Source organism: Heptranchias perlo, chromosome 4 (assembly GCF_035084215.1).
Source record: "Heptranchias perlo isolate sHepPer1 chromosome 4, sHepPer1.hap1, whole genome shotgun sequence".
Taxonomy (NCBI): Eukaryota; Metazoa; Chordata; class Chondrichthyes; order Hexanchiformes; family Hexanchidae; genus Heptranchias; species Heptranchias perlo.
Genome location: NC_090328.1, coordinates 85,483,384 through 85,504,370, shown reverse-complemented (window position 1 = coordinate 85,504,370; position 20,987 = coordinate 85,483,384). Strand labels below are relative to the sequence as shown.

Sequence of the window (20,987 nt, the reverse complement as noted above, 5' to 3'; positions counted from 1 at the left end):
GCAACTTGCTGCACTTCCCAGCTAATCTCACCATAAAACAGCCACGCTGAGATTTTTTAGGTCTAAACTAAGTTGCCGCCAAAAATGAAGCGTTAAGCGACTTTAAATCTAATGAGTAGCGAGCACTGCTGGTTCACTGCTCCGAGCAATTTCCAGCCCGTTATATCAATGTGCCCTTACACATTATTATGGATTTGTACAAAATCAATGTAATGACATCACTACAGAATAAATGTGGTCATAATGTTCCATATGGTCTCTTTATCGGGCTTGGAGATCCCAGTGGACCATCAGCTATACAGGATGAGCGCCACACTCTTGAGCACCAACCATTACGAGCCTCACTCATACAGGCACCAGGATAGGAAAGCGCTTAGTGATATAGATGTGGAAGCACAGAGTGATGAGGGGCCAGCTGGTAAACGGTGACGGCCCAGCATGCAGTTTATCCCTACTGAGTATGGGAGATAGACCTTAGTGGTCTGCGTTCAAATGGTGGCTGTTTCAGCAGCACCATATTGGACTTGCTTCCTTGAATGCTATATTGAAAAGTTTTCTGGTTACATGGTGAAGTCCAACCCCCAGATATCCCTCAGCACCCTGCTCCCCATCAATGTACTGATAGAGTGTCTAGAAATGAATCCAACATGCAGATATACAAATTGCAAACAAAAAAGCCTTGATTGTTCACAGTGTAGAGCTACTGTAATTGTGTTTTTACTGTAAGTTTTGGGTGAAAGGTGCAGAATTTCACTAGTGCATTTATGTCTTCTGTAGAAATAAGGCAGGAAACTGTATTTACAGCATTAGTCCAGTGCACAGCCAGAAACCTAAAAGTGAATACCCTAAGGCATATATTGTACACCCACATCACAAACCCTCCCTATAGGCCTTAAACTTAGAAAGTAGAAGTTGAATCACTGCATGCACAATGTCCCCTCTCCTTATAATTTTTTGAACTTAAAAACTGATAAAAACACAGGGGGTTAAATTGGATAGGACTCGAAACCGGGCGCGGATATCGCGATCCACAATTAACCCGCACCCGTGCTTCCTTCGCAGGCAGGACGAGACATTGGTCTAGCCTCAGTACTTAGCGGAAAGCAGCATTCCAAATCAGCATTGCCACGGGGATTGAAGGACATTCACACTTTTCACCAGCAGGGGGAGCCCCAATCTCTTAAAGGCAGGCTGTCTCTCTGAGCAAAGTCTCTTAAAGGTAACCAGTACCTGTTATTTGCTAAAAATTATCAGTCTGTTGTCTGCACGGAGTCTGAATGGAGATCAGACATTGTACACATAAAACACAGATGCAGGTCCCACTAAATCCCACATGCTCCAATCTGCATGCCAGGCCTCACCAATCTGCTGATCTGAGTTTGTACCATGCCTGCGAGAGAGCATGCACCAAGGTTCTCTGCTGATGCACTAGAGGCGTTGGTGCAAGAGATGGGCAGAAGTAGGGGCACCCTATATCTGCCGGGCTGGTGGGGGGGGGCATTGCAAGAGGCCCTCCAGACATACGCCAAAAAGGCAGTGGGAAGCAGTAAGGGATGCTGTCAATGCCAGGCGTATAGCAGCACGAACATGGATGCAGTGCAGGAAGACGTTCAATGCTTTGACACGAGTGGTCAAGGTGAGTGAGATCAATTGTCAAGTGACATCTCCTACCAACTGATCCACGCACTACACCCCCCATCACCCACATACCAACAAACTCTTTCCATCAATACTCAACTCTGCCAATCAGATGCCTCCTCTCACCCTTACACATTACCACTGTTGCAAGACATCCACCCACAACTCACAGGCCACACACCCTGGCAGCTATTCAACCATGACAGGCACATCACCCAGACGCACGTCCCGTTTTCTTGCAAGAGAAGGTGGCGCATAACAGGAGGCAGCAAGTGGCAGTGGCATTTAGCCCCTTGAGCCTGTTCTGCCATTCAATGAGATTATGGTGGACCGGTGACCTCACTCCATACACCGGCCTTAGCCCCATATCCCTTACAAAGCTAGGTGGGATAGTAAGCTGCGAGGAGGACACAAAGGGCTTAACTTTGAAAGGGCGGCGGGATGGCAGCTGGGGGGGAGCGGGGGCGGGGGGTTCAAAGGGCGCACGGCAAACCCGGATAATAAAAACTTACCGTTCCCCACGCTGTCGGGAGTTAATTGGTGGCCCTCAACGTGGCATCCGGGTTTGCCGTCCAAAACCTGCGCAGTGGGCGGACTGCACGCCCACGTGACAGGCTGTCAGCTGGAGCATCTACATTTAAAAGGCCATTGCTCCAAGGGCTTTTGCTGGAGCAAAGACCAAGAACACACAATATGGAGCAGCACAGGGGCACGGCTGCTTCAAGATTTAATGATGTCTCACTCCAGGTGCTACTGGCCAGGGTGAGGAGGAGGAGGGAATTTTTTTACCTGGCTGACAGGAGGAAGTGTCCTGTCTCTGCCACCAAGGAGGCCCGGCTCGAGGTGGCAGAGGAGGTTACCAGCAGCAGCAACATCTCCCGCACCTGGGTCCAGTGCAGGAAGTGTTTCAATTACCTAACTAGGTCAGCAAAAGTGAGAAAGCGAGTACATTTACTGATTCTCTTGCATTCCGTGTTCCACATCACAGCCCCCATCCCCCACACAACTCATTCTACACTGCCAAGACTACTCCATCACATCACTCCTCACACCCACTTAAGGCTCATCCTCAACTTACCTGCACTTCCTCAGCACTTCCTCACCTCCCCATTAGTCACCCCACCACTATGACTCACCCTAATCCTGATCCAATGTCATGGCTCTGTCTATTACTCATCCTCTGATGCATCTCTTTCATGGTCAGCCTCACCCAAAGCAATGCATTCATCGGTTGGCCACTTCACCATCACCCACTCACACATCTGTTCTTTCTCCCCTTCTAGAAGAGAGCTCAGAATACAAGTGAGAGGGCGAGGACTGGAGGGGGGCCTCCACAAATAGTGGTCCTCACAGGCACGTAGGAGGAGGCGCTGCAGATCAGCCGCGCCCTCGAGTGCCTGTCCGTCGGGGACGCCGAGACTGGCACCAAAGAAACGTCTGGTGAAACAACTTTAACATTCATTACACACGACATGAATTGATGTTAACAATGCTTGGCATGTTGAATACCTCAGTATGCTCATCGCAACATGGCACATCTGTGATGATACTTAATATTGCCTTCTGTTCTCTTACAGGCCCTTCAGCGACCGCAGTGACGGCAGAGGGCGATTCCTCAGAGGACCTCCAGGCTTCTGAGGATGCACCGTCATACCTTGGCGAGCCATCCACCAGCGCAGATACTCACACCTCGGTGGATCCTAATAGTCAGTTAGTTAAGTTGGCACCTGGTGAGTCACCACACAGGTGAGCACGAGCAGACACAGCAGGGGCAGCTGTGCATAGTCTGGGTCGGTGGGTGCATTCCTCTCCAGGCTCTGTTCAGCTGGACCCAGGTGCTGAACCCCGGGGACCATCCTTTAAAAGGAGAATGATCGAGGGACAACAGCACATTTGCGAGGTACTGGAGCAGGTGCCAAGCACACTCTCCACAATAGCACAGAGGATGGAGGAGTCCAACTCCTGCATGAGTGGAATGGTGGCACAAGTACGTGAGGGAATCTCTGAGATAGTGTCATAGGGACGTGAGCAACTGCCTGAGATAGTGTCGCAGGTAAGTGCAAGACTGTCTGAGATAGTGTCGCAGGTAAGTGCAAGACTGTCTGCGATGGAGAGAAGGCTAGCCTCCGTGGAGCTTCAAGCACGGTTCACAATGAGTCCATTCAGGCCCTGACAATGGCCATATGGAGTCAGGGTGAACTACATTCTGCCAACTTAAGCAGGCAGACAGATAGATTAACACTGGTCTTATAAGGCATCACATTTGTCCTCCAAACATATGTCCAGCAGAGTGGTAGGAGTGACGTAGGCCTGGCCCAGGAGAGGGATGATGGCGAAAGGGGACATGGAAGTGGGGACGCTCCCACGTCTCACCCGTTGTCCCCTCTCAACCAGTACCCGCAGGTGGCCGAGTCTGCCCCTGCACAGATGCAGGAGGAGCAGTTTTTAGAGGGGGCCCTCACGGACTCCAAAACACAGAGGGCATAGGCCCAAAGCATCTAAGCAATCAGGGCATGAACATGAGCAACCTGCCACTACCTCTGCTGCAGCCATAGGGGATGCACCATGTAGAAGCGGTAGGAAGAGAAAGGCTAAGGATTTGTGATCATGAAGGGTATGCTCAAGGGTGTCTGATGGAATGTCATGTTTTCCATTTATATTTGGTTTCTGTTAAAGTCACATTAAATGTTATCATTCTCACCACTACTGCCAGGTCTTTCCCATTTTTGACTGGCTTTTGTGATAGCGCCCTTTCAAGTGCTTCACCATGAACTGCGACACTTGATGCCACCCAGTGGGTCACCTTACAGTGGGTGTATGTGTAATTGCAGGATTGTTTTCTGCAGGGAGGGGGGATGGTGCTGGTCTTTCCAGATGGTGTGAGGACTGGACTCTTCTCACTTTCCGATCTTACAAGAACCGTTCACATATGAGTGACTCCCTGGCCTCACAAGCAGCCAGGTGAGCCGCTGCTCTGCCCAGTGGTTCGTCCTCCTTCTCCTCCTCAATGTGGATAGCAGATGTAGATGGTGGATGAGGGGATGGGGCCTCCTCAACCGGTACCCTTCTCTGTTGCACCATGTTGTGCAGGACACAACAAAATACTATAAAGCGACCCACTCTCGCTGGTGAGTATTGAAGCGCTCCCCCAGAACGATCGAGGCACTGAAATCGCATCTTGAGCAGCCTTATCGCATGTTCAATTATAGACCTGGTGGCGATGTGGCTGTCATTACATTGATACTGTTGCTCGCTGATGGGGTTCCTCAGAGGTGTGGTCATGAGCCACGTGTGCAGAGGGTATCCCTTGTCCCCGAGGAGCCAGCCCTTAAGGGTGTTGCGTGGAAGAGGCTCGTGATGTTGGATTCCCTTAGTATGAAGGAATCGAGGTAGGTGCCAGGGAATCTGGCGCACACGTCAAGGAATCTTTTGCGGTGGTCACAAATGAGTTGAGTGTTGATGGAGTGATAACCCTTTCTGTTGATGAACAGTTCTGGCTCGTATGGAGGTGCTTGGATTGCTATATGCGTGTAATCGATTGCACCCTGTACCCATAGGAAGCCAGCCGCAGAGTGGAATCCCACTGACCTCTCCGTCTGGCTGAGGGCGTCCATGGGGAAGTTGACGTATTGCGAGTCCCTGCAAAACAAGCCAGTGACCAGCCTTATGCACTGTGTGCAGACGACTGAGAGACCTCGGCGATGTCACCGGTGGCACCCTGGAATGATCGAGAGATGAAGAGGTTGAGGGCAGTGGTCACTTTAACAGCGATGGGTAATGAGATGCTGCGAGGCCCAGAGAGAGCAGCTCAGCATGAAGGAGGCTGCAGATATCTGCGACCACCCGGCGACTCACTCTCAGCCTCCGTATGCACTGCTCCTCAGAGAGGTCCAGGAATCTGAGCCTCGGTCTGTGGACCCTCTGGCGAGGGTAGTGCCTCCTGCGACGTCGCTCCCTCTGTTGTTGCCCTCTGTGCTCTTGTGCAGGTGCCTGTGGCACAGCACTGTGTTGGGTAGCCCCAAGTGGTGGAAGTGCATGTCGTGCCTGGCCAGGATGGTGATCTTGCTCTTCCTCAGATGTAGTGGTGAATGCAGCCATTGCGCCCCCCCATCCTGATGTTGTCAGTTTGAGAGGGTCCGAAAGGTTGGTAAATATGTGTAAACAGAAGAATTCTGAGTGGAAACCAAGAATTTTCAGTCTAAACACACAGATCTCCCAGCCAAAAGTTTGTCTGAGAGAACTGAGTGCCCAGCTGCAATAAGTCACCTTTTATCCCCATCTGTCAAACAGGCATTTAAATGTCCAAATCGCTGCTGGCTGAAACACGGCTCCTTCAACATGGAGTGTTTCACATTGCACAGCAAACATGCTGAGGCAGAATGAAAATCCTTTCCCTGCCTCAATCACATAAAATTAAGTACTTTAACAAGATTAAATATCTTAATGACTGGTTTAAATATCAGCCCGTCGGTTTTAATTGCCAGTGGGACTTCCGGATTCGTGAAGCGCGCACACAGATGCTTCTGTGTGAAACGCGGAGGTCGGCGGATTGGAGCCGGCTTCCTTACCTGCTCGGCATATTCCCAATTTTTGAAGCCTCCCACCCCCACTGCACCCAGACTTCCAATTGAATATTGAGCCCAAAGAGTCTGCAAAGGGATATAGACAGATTAAGTGAGTGGGCAAGAAGGTGACAGATGGAGTATAATGTGGGGAAATGTGAGGTTATTCACTTTGGTAGGAAGAATAGAAAAACAGAATATTTTTTAAATGGTGAGAAACTATTAAATGTTGGTGTTCAGAGAGACTTGGGTGTCCTCGTACAAGAAACACAAAAAGTTAGTATGCAGGTACAGCAAGTAATTAGGAAAGCAAATGGCATATTGGCCTTTATTGCAAGGGGACTGGAGTACAAGAGTAAGGAAGTCTTACTGCAGTTGTACATGGCATTGGTGAGACCTCATCTGGAGTACTGCGTACAGTTTTGGTCTCCTTATCTAAGGAAGGATATACTTGCCTTAGAAGCGGTGCAACGAAGGTTCACTCGATTAATTCCTGGGATGAGAGGGTTGTTGTATGAAGAGAGGTTGAGTAGAATGGGCCTATTCTCTCTGGAGTTTAAAAGAATGAGAGGTGATCTCATTGAAACATATAAGATTATGAGGAGGCCTGACAGGGTAGATGCTGAGAGATTGTTTCCCCTGGCTAGACAGACTAGAACTAGGAGGCATAATCACAGGATACAGGGTCGGCCATTCAAGACTAAGATGAGGAGGAATTTCTTCATGTAGTGTGAATCTTTGGAATTCTTTATCCCAGGGGGCTGTGGATGCTGAGTCATTGAATATATTCAAGGCTGAGATGGATAGATTTTTGGACTCTAGGGGAATCAAGGGATATGGGGATCGGGCGGGAAAGTGGAGTTGAAGTTGAAGATCAGCCATGATCTGATTGAATGGCTGAGCAGGCTCAAGGGGCCGAATGGCCTACTCCTGCTCCAATTTCTTATGTTTTTATGTTCTTATACCCTTGGTTCACAGAAATCTATCAATCTCAGATTTAACATTCGCAAGTGAGTTAGTATCAACTGCCGTTTGCAGAAGAGCATTCCAAACTTCTCCCACCCTTTGCGTGTAGAAGCATTTCCTAACTTCACTCCTGCACGTCCTGGCTCTAAATGTTAGGCTACGTCCCCTTGTTCAAGTATTCAAGTATAGGAGACCTCCAAAAACAGGTACAAATGCATCAGCAGCCAGAAGCAATAATCCAGCAACTAACCTGTAAACCCTTCATGGTCCCTTTAAATAGCACTGGTCGGGGGGTCCTCCAGGCACTCTAAGACATGTTCAGATGGTCGTGGTTAAGACAGTGTGTTGAGTGGAGCATTAAGTCCCAAGATGCCATCTTGGATGTTCGGGAGGCCGCATAGCACCGAAATAGCGGGTGCTAGACGGCCCAATTTCTAGCCCATTGATTTTACTCAAACCTTTACTATATTTAAAGGAGAACAAGATAATTTCTTCTTACCCACACAAATTCGGCCTGTGCCATCTCTGGTCAGCCCTTCAGGACACTCACATTGGAACGACCCTTGAGTATTCACACACCGCCCATTTGGGCAAATGCCTGGAAAGACCATGCATTCATTCACATCTGTTCAAAGATACAAAAGAGAGTGAGGTCTGAACCTTTGGCCCTTACCATTTCTTTTATTTGGCTTATAGTAAAATTATTACAACTTAATGATTTAAAAAAAAATAGACACAACAGTTAAAGCAATTTCACAATCACATCCTGATAAGTGAAACAAACACAGACACTAGGCGGGGTGATTTTAAATGGAGCTGGGAAGGGGGAGGGGGGGAAAACTTGAGGTCAGGAAACCCATTAGTATGGGTTTCCCGGACGTCCTTATGATTTTGAGATAAGGATGTCTTTCAAATTTTTTTGTCGGCTTCGTGTCTGAATGACCGCCTGATTGACAGGCTGGTCTCAGTCGGACGGGAGACCAATCAGGGTAAGCCTGCAGGTTAATCTTTGTTTGCATGGATGGGTGGGCAAGGGGGTCGTGAGTCATGGGGCATGGGATCGGGGGTCAGTCCCAGGGGCGGGGAGCCAGGATCGGGGGTCATCGCGGGGGTCTGCGGATCGGGGTCGTGGTCAGAGGGGGAGGATTGGTGTCGGGGAGGGGGGGGGTGAATTGGGATCGGGGGATCGGGATGGGGTTCGGGGGTTGGAGGGGGAGGATCGGGGTCGGGGTCGGGGGTTCGCGATCGGGGGTTGGGATCCGCGATCCGGAGGGGGGGTGGGGGCAGTGCAGGTAGGCTTGTTGGGGCTGGGAGAAGCACTCTTGTTCCTCTGGGCCCACAAGCTGTGCCTTTCTAGGCACCTACCTGTTAGCATCGGGCCGTCTCGCCTCCTTTCACGTGGCGTAAAACAGAAGGCCCGGGAATCCCGGCCCCTCGGGGTTGAAATGGGGAATTAGTGAAAATGGAGGCCCGAAGCCTCCTTGAAAGGTTTTATGGCCCAACCCGACTCCTGGAAGTGGGTTGGCCGCCCGGCCCTCGTCCCGCCCCCATGAGAATCGGAAATGGGCGGGTGGGAGGCGGGTCAGAAATGGTGGCAATTTTCAATGCACCCCCACCCCCAACCCAACTGGTTTTTACTTTTAAAATCAAGCCCCAGGAATGAATATATTTGCTTCCTCAATGGCTCAGTTGGTAAATACTCCCTGTGGTACAATAACGGTCCATTAAAACAAGAAGGTCCCAGGTTTGATCCCTGCTCAATTCTGAGTTGGTGATTTCAGGCCAGGTTGGGTATGAGGTCAAACAGTTTGGTTTATGACCCTCATGCTAGTGAGGGTGAAAAAAGTCCTATTTCATGTTGTTGACATATATATTTAAACTATCAGTAAAATAAAAAAACAGTATTATGTTAATCACTCTTTCTTAAACATTTTCATGCATTAATTTCCCAGTGTGGCTGCCATTCCCCAATTTGTGTGACCAGCAGATGAGGTTCCTCGTCCCTCAGATAATGAAGCAGTCTGTGCTCGCATGCAGCAAGACCTGGACAATATCTAGGCTTGGGCTGATAACTGGCAAGTAACATTCGCGCCAGACGAATGCCAGGCAATGACTATCTCCAAGAAGGGAGAGTCTAACCAACTCCACATGACATTCAACTGCATTACCATTGCCGAAACCCCACCATCAACATCCTGGGAGTCACCAGTGACCAGAAACTTAACTGGACCAGCCATACAAATACTGTGGCTACAAGAGCAGGTCAGAGGCTGGGTATTCTGTGGCGAGTGACTCACCTCCTGATTCCCCAAAGCCTTTCTACCATCTACAAGGCACAAGTCAGGAGTGTGATGGAATATTCTCCACTTGCCTGGATGAATGCAGCTCCAACAACACTCAAGAAGCTCAACACCATCCAGCACAAAGCTTGGCTGGCACCCCATCCACCACCTTAAACATTCACTCCCTCCACCACCGGCGCACCGTGGCTGCAGTGTGTACCATCTACAAGATGCACTGCAGCAACTCGCCAAGACTTCTTCGACAGCACCTTCCAAACCTGCGACCTCTATCATCTAGAAGGACAAGGGCAGCAGGCGCGTGGGAACATTGCCTGCACCTTCCCCTCCAAGTCACACACCATCCTGACTTGGAAATATATCACCGTTCCTTCATCATCGCTGGATTAAAATCCTGGAACTCCCCACCTAACAGCACTGTGGGAGAACCTTCACCACACGGACTGCAGTGGTTCAAGAAGGCTGCTCACCCTACCAGCTTCTCAAGGGCAATTGGGGATGGGCAATAAATGCTGGCCTTGCCACGAGGCCCACATCCCATGAATGAATTAAAAAAAACTGCACATTTATAAAATCAGCCTCCTTCCCTTTACAAGTGATACATAATAGAAATCAAACTAGAAAAAAGAACTAGGCTGTATAAGGTTTAGTTTTCCTTTGGTTCTGCTGTGTAATAAACTTGAAAAATAAATGAAAGAACAATTAAATTCAGTTCTACATTTACCATGTAAACCAGAATCACACTAGAATGGGACAAAATTTTGACAGAGTAGATGATCATTTTTAACACCTCAAGGGGATGGGTGAGTTATCACCATCTTCATTTGTTTTTGTTATTTTCCTCTACAAGAGCTGATATATATGAATATTTCACTATCTGCCTGGCGGACCTCATCTGCTTATTTTTCAGGGTTACTGGCGGTTGCGTTGAGAGGGTGTTAACTCTATTTAGAAATCTGAAACCTGGTGGTAGTCGCTGACGTATTTGGTGGTAAATCCACTGTGGGTTCTCTCCCAGGGCCATTCAAACTGTGATGATGGCAAATATTGTATTCATTCCATTCTGTCTTAGAATTTTCAATACTTATTGGATTCAAGCCCCATTCCAGAGACTTGAGCACATAAATCTACGTTGACACTTTTTCAGTGTGGTCTTGAGGGCATGCTCCTTTGTCAGAGGTACCTCTTTCATATGAGATGTTAAAATGAGGCCCCATCTGGCCTCTTAGGTGGACATAAAAGATCCCATGGCACTTTCTGAAGAAGAGCAGGGGAGTTCTCCTGGTGTCCTGGCCAGCATTTATCTCTCAACTTACATCACTAACACATGTTATCAGGTCATTTATCTCACTGCTGTTTATGGGAGCTTGCTGTGTGTAAACTGACTGCTGTGTTTGCCTACATGACAACAGTAACTACACTTCAAAGGTGCTTCATTGACTGTGAAGCATTTGGGATGTCCTCAATGCATGAAAGGAGTTCTATGAATGCAAGTTCTTTCTTTTCTTTCTTTATCACTTTCTTTCCTATTTCTGAACTGAAATCTTTCTTCTGTGTCAACATGTGTCACTGTATCAATAATTTTTTTAAAGGGTAAAATAGTCTTACCTTCACAGGCTACACCCTTAACTCTTGCATATCCTCTTGGACAGGCGGTATCTGCAAATAAAGATACAAGTTAAAGTACAAATAAAATTCCACTCTCGTCAGGCACACAAATGAGTTAATTTTCAGTTTATGATATTCATTCCATCTTTAAATATCATTACTTGTGCAAATTTTCTTGATGAAAAACATAAGGGGCGATTTTAACTCTACCCACCCAGCGGAAACTGGGTAAGCGGGCAGTTAAAATCGGCCGGGAGACTGACCCGTCGATGTCTCACACTGTTCCTGCTATCTTCAATTTTAACTTGTTCTTCTGAGCACCTGAAGCTGGCGGGTTCCTTCTTTAAATGCAAGTTAGGGTCCGATGGCATCAATTGTAATTGGTGGCCGGAATGGGGTAGCCATTGTGGCTTTCCCACCAGGAGGAGATAGTGGGAAGTTTGTTTTACTTTCCTCGCCCATCCTGGGGGGTTAAAATTCCCTCCTTAGAGTAAAGGGATCTAGTGGTACAAATTCCCAAATTATTAGAAGTAGCAATGCAGGTTAGCAAAGCCATAAAATATGCAAACAAAGCACTGGGGTTCATTTCTAGAGGAACAGAATTCAAAAGTAGAGAAGTTATGTTAAACTTATATTGAACCTTGGTTTGACCATACTTAGCAGACTATGCACAGTTCTCGCCTCCATAGTACAAGGAGGATATAGAAGCACCGGAGAAAGTGCAAAAAAGATTTACAAGGATGATACCAGGACTGAGAGTACAATTATCAGGAAAGACTGAATAGGATGAGGTGCTTTTCTTTAGAAAAGACAAGACTGAGAGGTGATCTGATAGAGGTTTGTAAGATTATGATGGGGTTTGATAGGGTAGACGTAGAGAAGATGTTTCCACTTGTGGGGAGTCCAAAACTAGGGGCCATAAATGTAAGATAGTTATTAATAAATCCAATAAGTAATTCAGGAGAAACTGCTTTACTCAGAGTGGTGAGAATGTGGAATTTGCTACCACATGCAGTGGTTGAGGCGACTAGCATAGATACATTTAAGGCGAAGCTAGATAAGTACATGAGAGAGAAAGGAACAGATATACTAACACATATTAAACACTTCTGTCTTGAAACCATGCTTTACAATATTAGTAAGGAAAATTCATTGAGAGGCGTTAACACATTTAATTGGGTTAGTACCTTCATTAAAATAGCAGAGGAAGTTCATACAAATGGTTAATGCATTCATTACTAATATCACATATCATCAAGGCACTCATGATTTACTTTTTTTTAAGCAGAATTTCTGAAAAGCACTGGTTCTCAAGCTAGGGAAAGATGTTAAAGGTTCAAAAGTAAAAAAATAGTGGAAATATTCTGCTTAATTTACTAAACAACTAATTTTGTTATTCGTAAGGAATCCTGCAGTAAACTTAATCCTAATCAGCTGGTGTGGTGCCAAAAATAAAAAGACTGACTTCAAATTGCTGTTATTCTAATCCAGGAAATTGGCTTAAGGAAGTAGTCCTCACTTTAAAAATTCTGCACAATCAACTGAGTTCAATTTCCAACATATTTTCATAATGTTAATTGTTTTTACTCTGTTTTTCAATACCTTGTTCACAGCGTTCACAAGGGCTGCCCCATGCAGCCCCCAGAGTAGCACAGCATTCTGACTTTAGTGTGGCTCCATTGATGTTCACTTCACAGCGGCTGTTTTGGATGTTCAACCAGCAAGTTCCTTTCACACTGTCTGTTGTAAATTGTGAGAAAATTCAAGTCATTACCAAGAAAAATGGAGTCCTTTTTACTGGCAAATATCTCAAAATGTCCTGAGCTTGACCTTAATATAAGTGGGCACCCAACACATCCTCATACTCAACTCTGAGAAGGGTATGTGTTGCTCTACTGGCCACGTAATGTGTTAGCAAAATTTATAGAACTGCCCAGAAATAGTCCAAAGAATTCAAAAAAAAGATTTGTGTGTGTGTAAGGATTATTCTAATTTTTCCCAGCTGTTTGTCATTACTGTTCTGAGGCAACCACAAGGAACTGCACAAGACAGGCTTGATAATAATTTTCTCTCCTTTTTTTGGGAAGATACGTAGATTCAGATTATCACCTGCTCTCAGCAGCAAAGCTAAGTCTGGGACCCAATATAGGGCTGTCACCTATTCAGTTTCGGGCTTCACAATCTAATTTTTTATGTGGGCTGTCTGGAATTTACTAAAATGAAAATAGAAATCTAAAAGTAATTTTTTTCCACCCTTTTTCTCCTACTCTCCTGAAGGCACTGCTCTCTTTGTTGGGCACAGTACCATAGATATGTTCAGCCCACAGTACCTCACCTAAGTGGCCATTTTTCATGTGAATATTGATGGTGAGTGTTGGCTATTTAACCACAGAAGGCATCACAATCACGCCTGATTCTGTTGTCAACTGATGTCTACATGTCAGAAGATCACAAGACAATGATAGATGAGGAAGGCCATTAGGCCCATCTTAGTTCATCCACCCGGAGAGATCCTTCCCATTTCAACATCCAATTTTCTGTTAAAAGATTCCAGGGTTTTTCCCTCCACTACTCTTCCTGGAACTTTATCCCATAAGTTGATCAGTCTTTGTGTAAAGAAGAATTTTCTGGCATTATTCATAAATTTACCTTCTACTAGTTCGAATCTATGTCCCCTTGTCCTACTCTCACTATTTAACTTAAAGTAATATTTACCTTTTCCATTCCCTCAACTACCTGATATATCTCTATAAGATCACCTCTCAGATGGCATCCTTTCCAGAATAAAATGCCCAAGTTTCCTCAGGTTTTCCTTATAACTCAGACTTTTGACACTATGTGGGGGGGGGGGGGGGAGGGAACTTTTACCCCCCAGGACAGGTGGGGGGGGGATGGGGATTTAAATTCTTTAAAATGGGAAACCCGACCCCAACCTGTCACAAACGCACCTACTTCCAGTTTAGCCCGGGCAGATTGGGAGTCGGGTAAGTAACCTGCTCTCGAGAGGTGGATCTGTAATTAGAATATGTTAATGAGACTGCACACCTCAGATTTTAGCAGCCATGTGGATTTAATGGGTGTGGGCCGCAACCAGCAGCTAAAGGGAGGCGAGAACAGCTGGATCCACTAGATATGTACTTTTCCAGCACTGCTTGTGGGCCTGGAGGAGTAGAAGCACTGCCCCCCGGCCCCCAAAGCAAACCTGCCGCGATCTGCCTCCCTCCCTGCGATCGGCCGACTCCCCCCCCCGATCTCCAAACCTCCCGCGATTGGCTGAACTCCTATGTGATCAGCCGAGCCCTCCACAACTCTGCGCGATCAGCCTTGCTCCCCCCGCACGACTGGCCAAGCCCCCACCACCCCCCCACCACACGATCGGCTGAGCCCCCTCCACAATTGGCCAATCACCCCCCCACACTGGTGATCTCTCCCCCTCTCAATCTGCCGATCCCCCTGCGTTTCAACGTCTCCCCCCTCCTGTGATCTCTCCACCCCACCCACGCAATCTCTCCCTCCCTCCCACCCTCCTCTCCGGTCCCCAGCTGCGGCCTTGTGCAGCAGGCCTTCCCATCCGGCAGCGACCAGCCTCTCAATCTGGCTGGCTGCCGGGCAGGAAACGGAGAAAAAAAATTCAAATGAGGTTCTGCCGTTAAATTCAGCAGGACCTCTGCTTTTCCTGGCCGTTGATAGCGGCCCCCGCTCCCTCCCCACAAATATCGGGGCCTATGGATCAGCCAATTGGCTCTTCTCTGCACTGCTTGTAAAGCTTGACTCTTGTGTCTCAGCGACAAGAATGAGCACTTAAAGTAGGGTTGGCCAGAACATTACATTTGATTGCAACTTCCTCTGACTGGCATTTGGCTACGTAATCGAATGTTCTATTGACTTTGTTGATTGCTGCTCTGCAATGTTGAGTGTTGAGTCTCTTTCGGTTTTATTGTAAGCTATTTCAACACCTTATTCGCTTTTTTAAAATCACTTATGCTTTCTTCCTATGTGTTAAGTACTTATACATTTGTCAGCATTAAATTTCATCTTCCATTTTCTGCCCATTTACATATTTTATCCAACTCAGTCTGTAATTTCTGAGCTGCCTCCATCATTTTCCATTGCCCCTCCTAGTTTGGTATTATCTGCAAGTCTGATCACTTTGCATTGAGTTCTTGAATCCAGATCATTTACGTCAATTAGAAACAGGAGTCGCCCCAACACTGAACCCGAGGCACCCCACTTAGTACTTCCATCCCCCATCCAGACATAACTGGTTTAATGAATATTCATTATTTCTACCCTTCAGACAATTTATTATCCATTCCCAGGGTTTATCCTGAAGCTCAGAATTAAATTAATAGCTTTTTGGGTGGAACTGTGTTACCTGCCTCTTAGGAGTCAAGGTACAACACATCGTAGGACTTTCCACAGTCCAACTGGTTTGTCACTCCTTCAAAGAGGTCGAGGAGGTTGGTCAATCAGGTATCTTCACCATCTGAATCTATATTGACTGCTATTAGACAGGCTATAGATAACCCTTAAGTTTACTCATGACAATCATTTCCATTATTTTCCATGGAATAGAAGACTAATGAGTCTGTAGATGCCTCTGTCTGCATTATCCCCTTTTTTGAATATGAGCATCACATTGGTCTGTTTCCAATCTATGGTACTTCAACAGTGTCCAGTGACTCCCTCAAAATGATTGTCAGTGCCTTACATATCTCCTCCCTAGTCTTTTTTGGCACTCTAGGATAAATACCATCTATTTTTGGGAACTTATTTGTTTTGATCCCTTTTAGCCTTTCTAGGACTTCCAACTCATTTATGTCAAAGTCACTGATTTTTCTTAGGTTATCATTGTTTGGAGAGGGCATGGAGGTAGTAACCATTCAGAATATTTACTATTTTATGTTCATCCTCACTTTCAGGCCAGTTTGCATCTTTTAGTGCTTTCACTTCTGATTGCCCTCTTACTGTTGTAGTATTGAAAGAATTTTTGACTTGTGTTTAGACTCTGCTGCTATGCTTTTTTCTAGATTCCTCTTTGTTTTTCTAGATTATAGAGTCATAGAGTCATAGAGTTATACAGCACGGATAGAGGCCCTTCGGCCCATCGTGTCCGCGCCGGCCATCAAGCCCAGTCTAATCTAATCCCATATTCCAGCATTTGGTCCGTAGCCTTGTATGCTATGGCATTTCAAGTGCTCAACCAAATGCTTCTTGAATGTTGTGAGGGTTCCTGCCTCCACAACCCTCTCAGGCAGTGAGTTCCAGACTCCAACCACCCTCTGGGTGAAAAAGTTCTTTCTCAAATCCCCTCTAAACCTCCCGCCTTTTACCTTGAATCTATGCCCCCTTGTTATAGAACCCTCAACGAAGGGAAAAAGCTCCTTAGTATCCATCCTATCTATGCCCCTCATAATTTTGTACACCTCAATCATGTCCCCCCTCAGCCTCCTCTGCTCCAAGGAAAACAAACCCAATCTTCCCAGTCTCTCTTCATAGCTGAAGCGCTCCAGCCCTGGTAACATCCTGGTGAATCTCCTCTGCACCCTCTCCAAAGCGATCACATCCTTCCTGTAGTGCGGCGACCAGAACTGCACACAGTACTCCAGCTGTGGCCTAACCAGTGTTTTATACAGCTCCATCATAACCTCCTTGCTCTTATATTCTATGCCTCGGCTAATAAAGGCAAGTATCCCATATGCCTTCTTTACCACCTTATCTACCTGTTCCGCCGCCTTCAGGGATCTGTGAACTTGCACACCAAGATCCCTCTGACCCTCTGTCTTGCCTAGGGTCTTCCCATTCATTGTGTATTCCCTTGCCTTGTTAGTCCCTCCAAAGTGCATCACCTCGCACTTTTCCGGGTTAAATTCCATTTGCCACTGTTCCGCCCATCTGACCAACCCATCTATATCGTCCTGCAGACTGAGGCTATCCTCCTCGCTATTTACCACCCTACCAATTTTTGTATCATCAGCGAACTTACTGATCATACCTTTTACATTCATATCCAAGTCGTTAATGTAGACCACAAACAGCAAGGACCCCAGCACAGATCCCTGTGGTACCCCACTGGCCACAGGCTTCCAGTCACAAAAACAACCTTCGACCATCACCCTCTGCCTTCTGCCACTAAGCCAGTTTTGTATCCAAAGTGCCAAGGCACCCTGGACTCCATGGGCTCGTACCTTCTTGACTAGTCTCCTGTGCGGGACTTTATCGAAGGCCTTACTGAAATCCATGTATACCACATCCACTGCGTTACCCTCATCCACACGCCTAGTCACCCCCTCAAAAAATTCAATCAAATTAGTCAGACATGATCTTCCCTTGACAAAGCCATGTTGACTATCCCTGATTAATCCTTGCTTCTCCAAGTGGAGACTAATTTTGTCCTTCAGAATTTTTTCCAATAATTTTCCTACCACTGATGTTAGGCTCACTGGCCTGTAGTTCCCCGGTTTTTCCCTACTCCCCTTCTTGAATAATGGTACTACATTAGCGGTTCTCCAGTCCTCTGGCACATCCCCTGTGGCCAGAGAGGTTCTGAATATATGTAAGGAATCTTACAACACCAGGTTATAGTCCAACAAATTTATTTTAAAATCACAAGCTTTTGGAGATTATCTCCTTCGTCAGATGAATGAATGAAAAGGTTCTCAAATCGCATATCTTATACTATGTTGGGACAGCATCACACCAATCAAAAGGTGTCGTTGTTATTCAAACAGGCCAGTCACGGAGAACAGCATGTCCCAGTACACTAGATATACATTGTGTCTATTACACAGGCAGGCAGAAAGAAACTCAAAATGGCAGAGAGAGAGAGCCATCCTACAACTCATCCGCTTCATCCTGGATCACAATGTCTTCACCTTCGATAACCAGTTCTTTACCCAAACACACGGAACAGCCATGGGGACCAAATTCGCACCCCAATACGCCAACATTTTCATGCACAAGTTCGAGCACGACTTCTTCACTGCACAGGACCTCCAACCAACGCTATACACCAGATACATCGACGACATTTTCTTCCTATGGACCCACGGCGAAGAATCACTGAAGAGACTACACGATAACATCAACAAGTTCCATCCCACCATCAAACTCACCATGGACTACTCCTCAGAATCGGTTTCTTTCTTGGACACACAAATCTCCATCAAAGACGGGCACCTCAGCACCTCACTCTACCGCAAGCCCACGGACAACCTCACGATGCTCCACTTTTCCAGCTTCCACCCCAACCACGTCAAAGAGGCCATCCCCTATGGACAGGCCCTACGAATACACAGGATCTGCTCAGACGAGGAGGAACGCGATGGACACCTACAGACGCTGAAAGACGCCCTCGTAAGAACGGGATATGACGCTCGACTTGTCGATCGACAGTTCCGACGGGCCACAGCGAAGAATCGCATAGACCTCCTCAGAAGACAAACACGGGACGCAACCAACAGAGTACCCTTCGTCGTCCAGTACTTCCCTGGAGCGGAGAAACTACACCATGTTCTCCGCAGCCTTCAACATGTCATCGATGATGACGAACACCTCGCTAAGGCCATCCCCACGCCTCCACTGCTCGCCTTTAAACAGCCACCCAACCTCAAACAGACCATCGTTCGCAGCAAGTTACCCAGTTTTCAGGAGAACAGCGTCCACGACACCACATAACCCTGCCACGGCAACCTCTGCAAAACATGCCAGATCATCGACATGGATACCACCATCACACGAGAGGACACCACCCACCAGGTACATGGTTCATACTCCTGTGACTCGGCCAACGTTGTTTACCTCATACGTTGCAGGAAAGGATGCCCCGGAGCATGGTACATTGGCGAGACCATGCAGACGCTGCGACAACGGATGAACGGACACCGCGCAACAATCGCCAAACAGGAGGGTTCCCTCCCAGTCGGGGAACACTTTAGCAGTCAAGGACATTCAGCCACCGATCTTCGGGTAAGCGTTCTCCAAGGCGGCCTTCGAGACACACGACAACGCAAAATCGTCGAGCAGAAGTTGATAGCCAAGTTCCGCACCCATGAGGACGGCCTCAACCGGGATCTTGGGTTCATGTCACGCTACAATTAACCCCACCAGCAAAAAGGGGGAAAAAAATTATATGTTTTTTAAAATTCTCTCTCTCTCCCTCTCTGCCATTTTGAGTTTCTTTCTGCCTGCCTGTGTAATAGACACAATGTATATCTAGTGTACTGGGACGTGCTGTTCTCTGTGACTGGCCTGTTTGAATAACAACGACACCTTTTGATTGGTGTGATGCTGTCCCAACATAGTATAAGATATGCGATTTGAGAACCTTTTCATTCATTCATCTGACGAAGGAGATAATCTCCGAAAGCTTGTGATTTTAAAATAAATTTGTTGGACTATAACCTGGTGTTGTAAGATTCCTTACATTTGTCCACCCCAGTCCATCACCGGCATCTCCACATTCTGAATATATGTGTTAGAGCCCCCGCAATCTCCTCCATTGCCTCACACAGTAGCCTGGGATACATTTCGTCCGGGCCTGGGGATTTATCCATTTTTAGGCCTGCTAAAACCGCCAATACCTCCTCCCGCTCAATGTTAATACGTTCGAGTATATCACAGTCCCCCTGTCGTATTTCTATGTCTACGTCGTCCTTCTCCATATTGAAAACAGATGCAAAAAATTCATTTAGAACCCCTCCTACATCTTCCGGCTCCACACACACATTGCCATTTTTGTCCCTAATGGGCCCTATTTTTTCCCTAGTTATCCTCTTACCCTTAATATACTTATAAAACATCTTAGGATTTTCCTTTATTTTGCTCGCCAGTGTTTTTTCATGGCCCCTCCTTGATCTCCTAATTTCCTTTTTAAGTATCCCCCTGCACTTTTTGTACTCCTCTAGGGCTTCCTCCGTCCTTAGCCTTTTGTATCTGCCAAAAGCCCTCCTTTTTTTCCGAATCCATTCTCGTATATCCCCTGACATCCAAGGTTCCCTGGAGTTCTTGGAACCACCCTTGACCTTTACGGGAACATGTTGCCATTGTATGGTCTCAATCTCCCTTCTGAAAGATTCCCATTGCTCCGATGCGGATTTTCCTACAAGCAGCTGATCCCAGTCCATTTTGGCCAGATCCTGCCTTATCCTATTAAAATCGGCCTTCCCCCAATTTAGAACCTTTATTTCCGGCCCCTCCCTGTCTTTTTCCATGACCACCTTAAATCTCACTGAATTATGGTCACTGTCACCAAAGTGCTCACCTACTAGCACTTCTTCCACTTGGCCGGCCACATTCCCTAGAATTAGGTCCAGTACCGCCCCCTCTCTTGTAGGACTTTCTACATGCTGGCTCAAAAAGCTCTCCTGGATGCACGTTAAGAATTTTGTACCCTCTAAGCATTTTACACTCTGAGTATCCCAGTTAATATTGGGGAAGTTGAAATCCCCCACTATTATTACCCTATTATTTGCACAATTTTCTGAGATTTGCCTACATATCTGTTCATCTATCTCCCCCTGACTGTTTGGGGGTCGATAGTACACTCCCATCAAAGTGCTTGCCCCCTTTTTGTTTTGGAGTGGGGACCCTGTAAAAGCCAGTGGAACGGATTGTGAGGGCAGGGGGAAGAAAGGATAGCACCCTATTTTTAAACATATTTTTCCCACTCACTTCTGTACTTATGACATAGAGTCATTAGTTATGAAGATTTTATAAATGGATTTAAGTGGGTTGGTGCTTTAACACAGTGCATCATTGTGCTACCTGAGTATTGATATACTGTCATTATAACACCACCTGCAGCTCCTCAAAGATCCACTATGACCCAGCAGCACAATCCGACTCAGCTTTAAACGTATACCAGGCACAATGTAATACCACCAATACTCAGTAATAATGACATTTTGCCATG

At 46.7% G+C, this 20,987-nt stretch overlaps 1 protein-coding gene across 1 annotated transcript in view; it reads right to left on the bottom strand.

Moving 5' to 3' along the window:
• LOC137321079 (fibrillin-2) overlaps positions 1-20,987 on the bottom strand; it is a 394,436-nt gene that overhangs the window by 140,391 nt on the left and 233,058 nt on the right. Inside the window, exons 21-23 of the mRNA XM_067983259.1 lie at positions 12,677-12,814; positions 11,075-11,125; positions 7,666-7,791 (exon numbers count right to left, since the gene is read on the bottom strand). Coding sequence (XP_067839360.1) covers positions 7,666-7,791; positions 11,075-11,125; positions 12,677-12,814 — 315 coding nt within the window. The remainder of the gene's footprint in view (positions 1-7,665; positions 7,792-11,074; positions 11,126-12,676; positions 12,815-20,987) is intronic.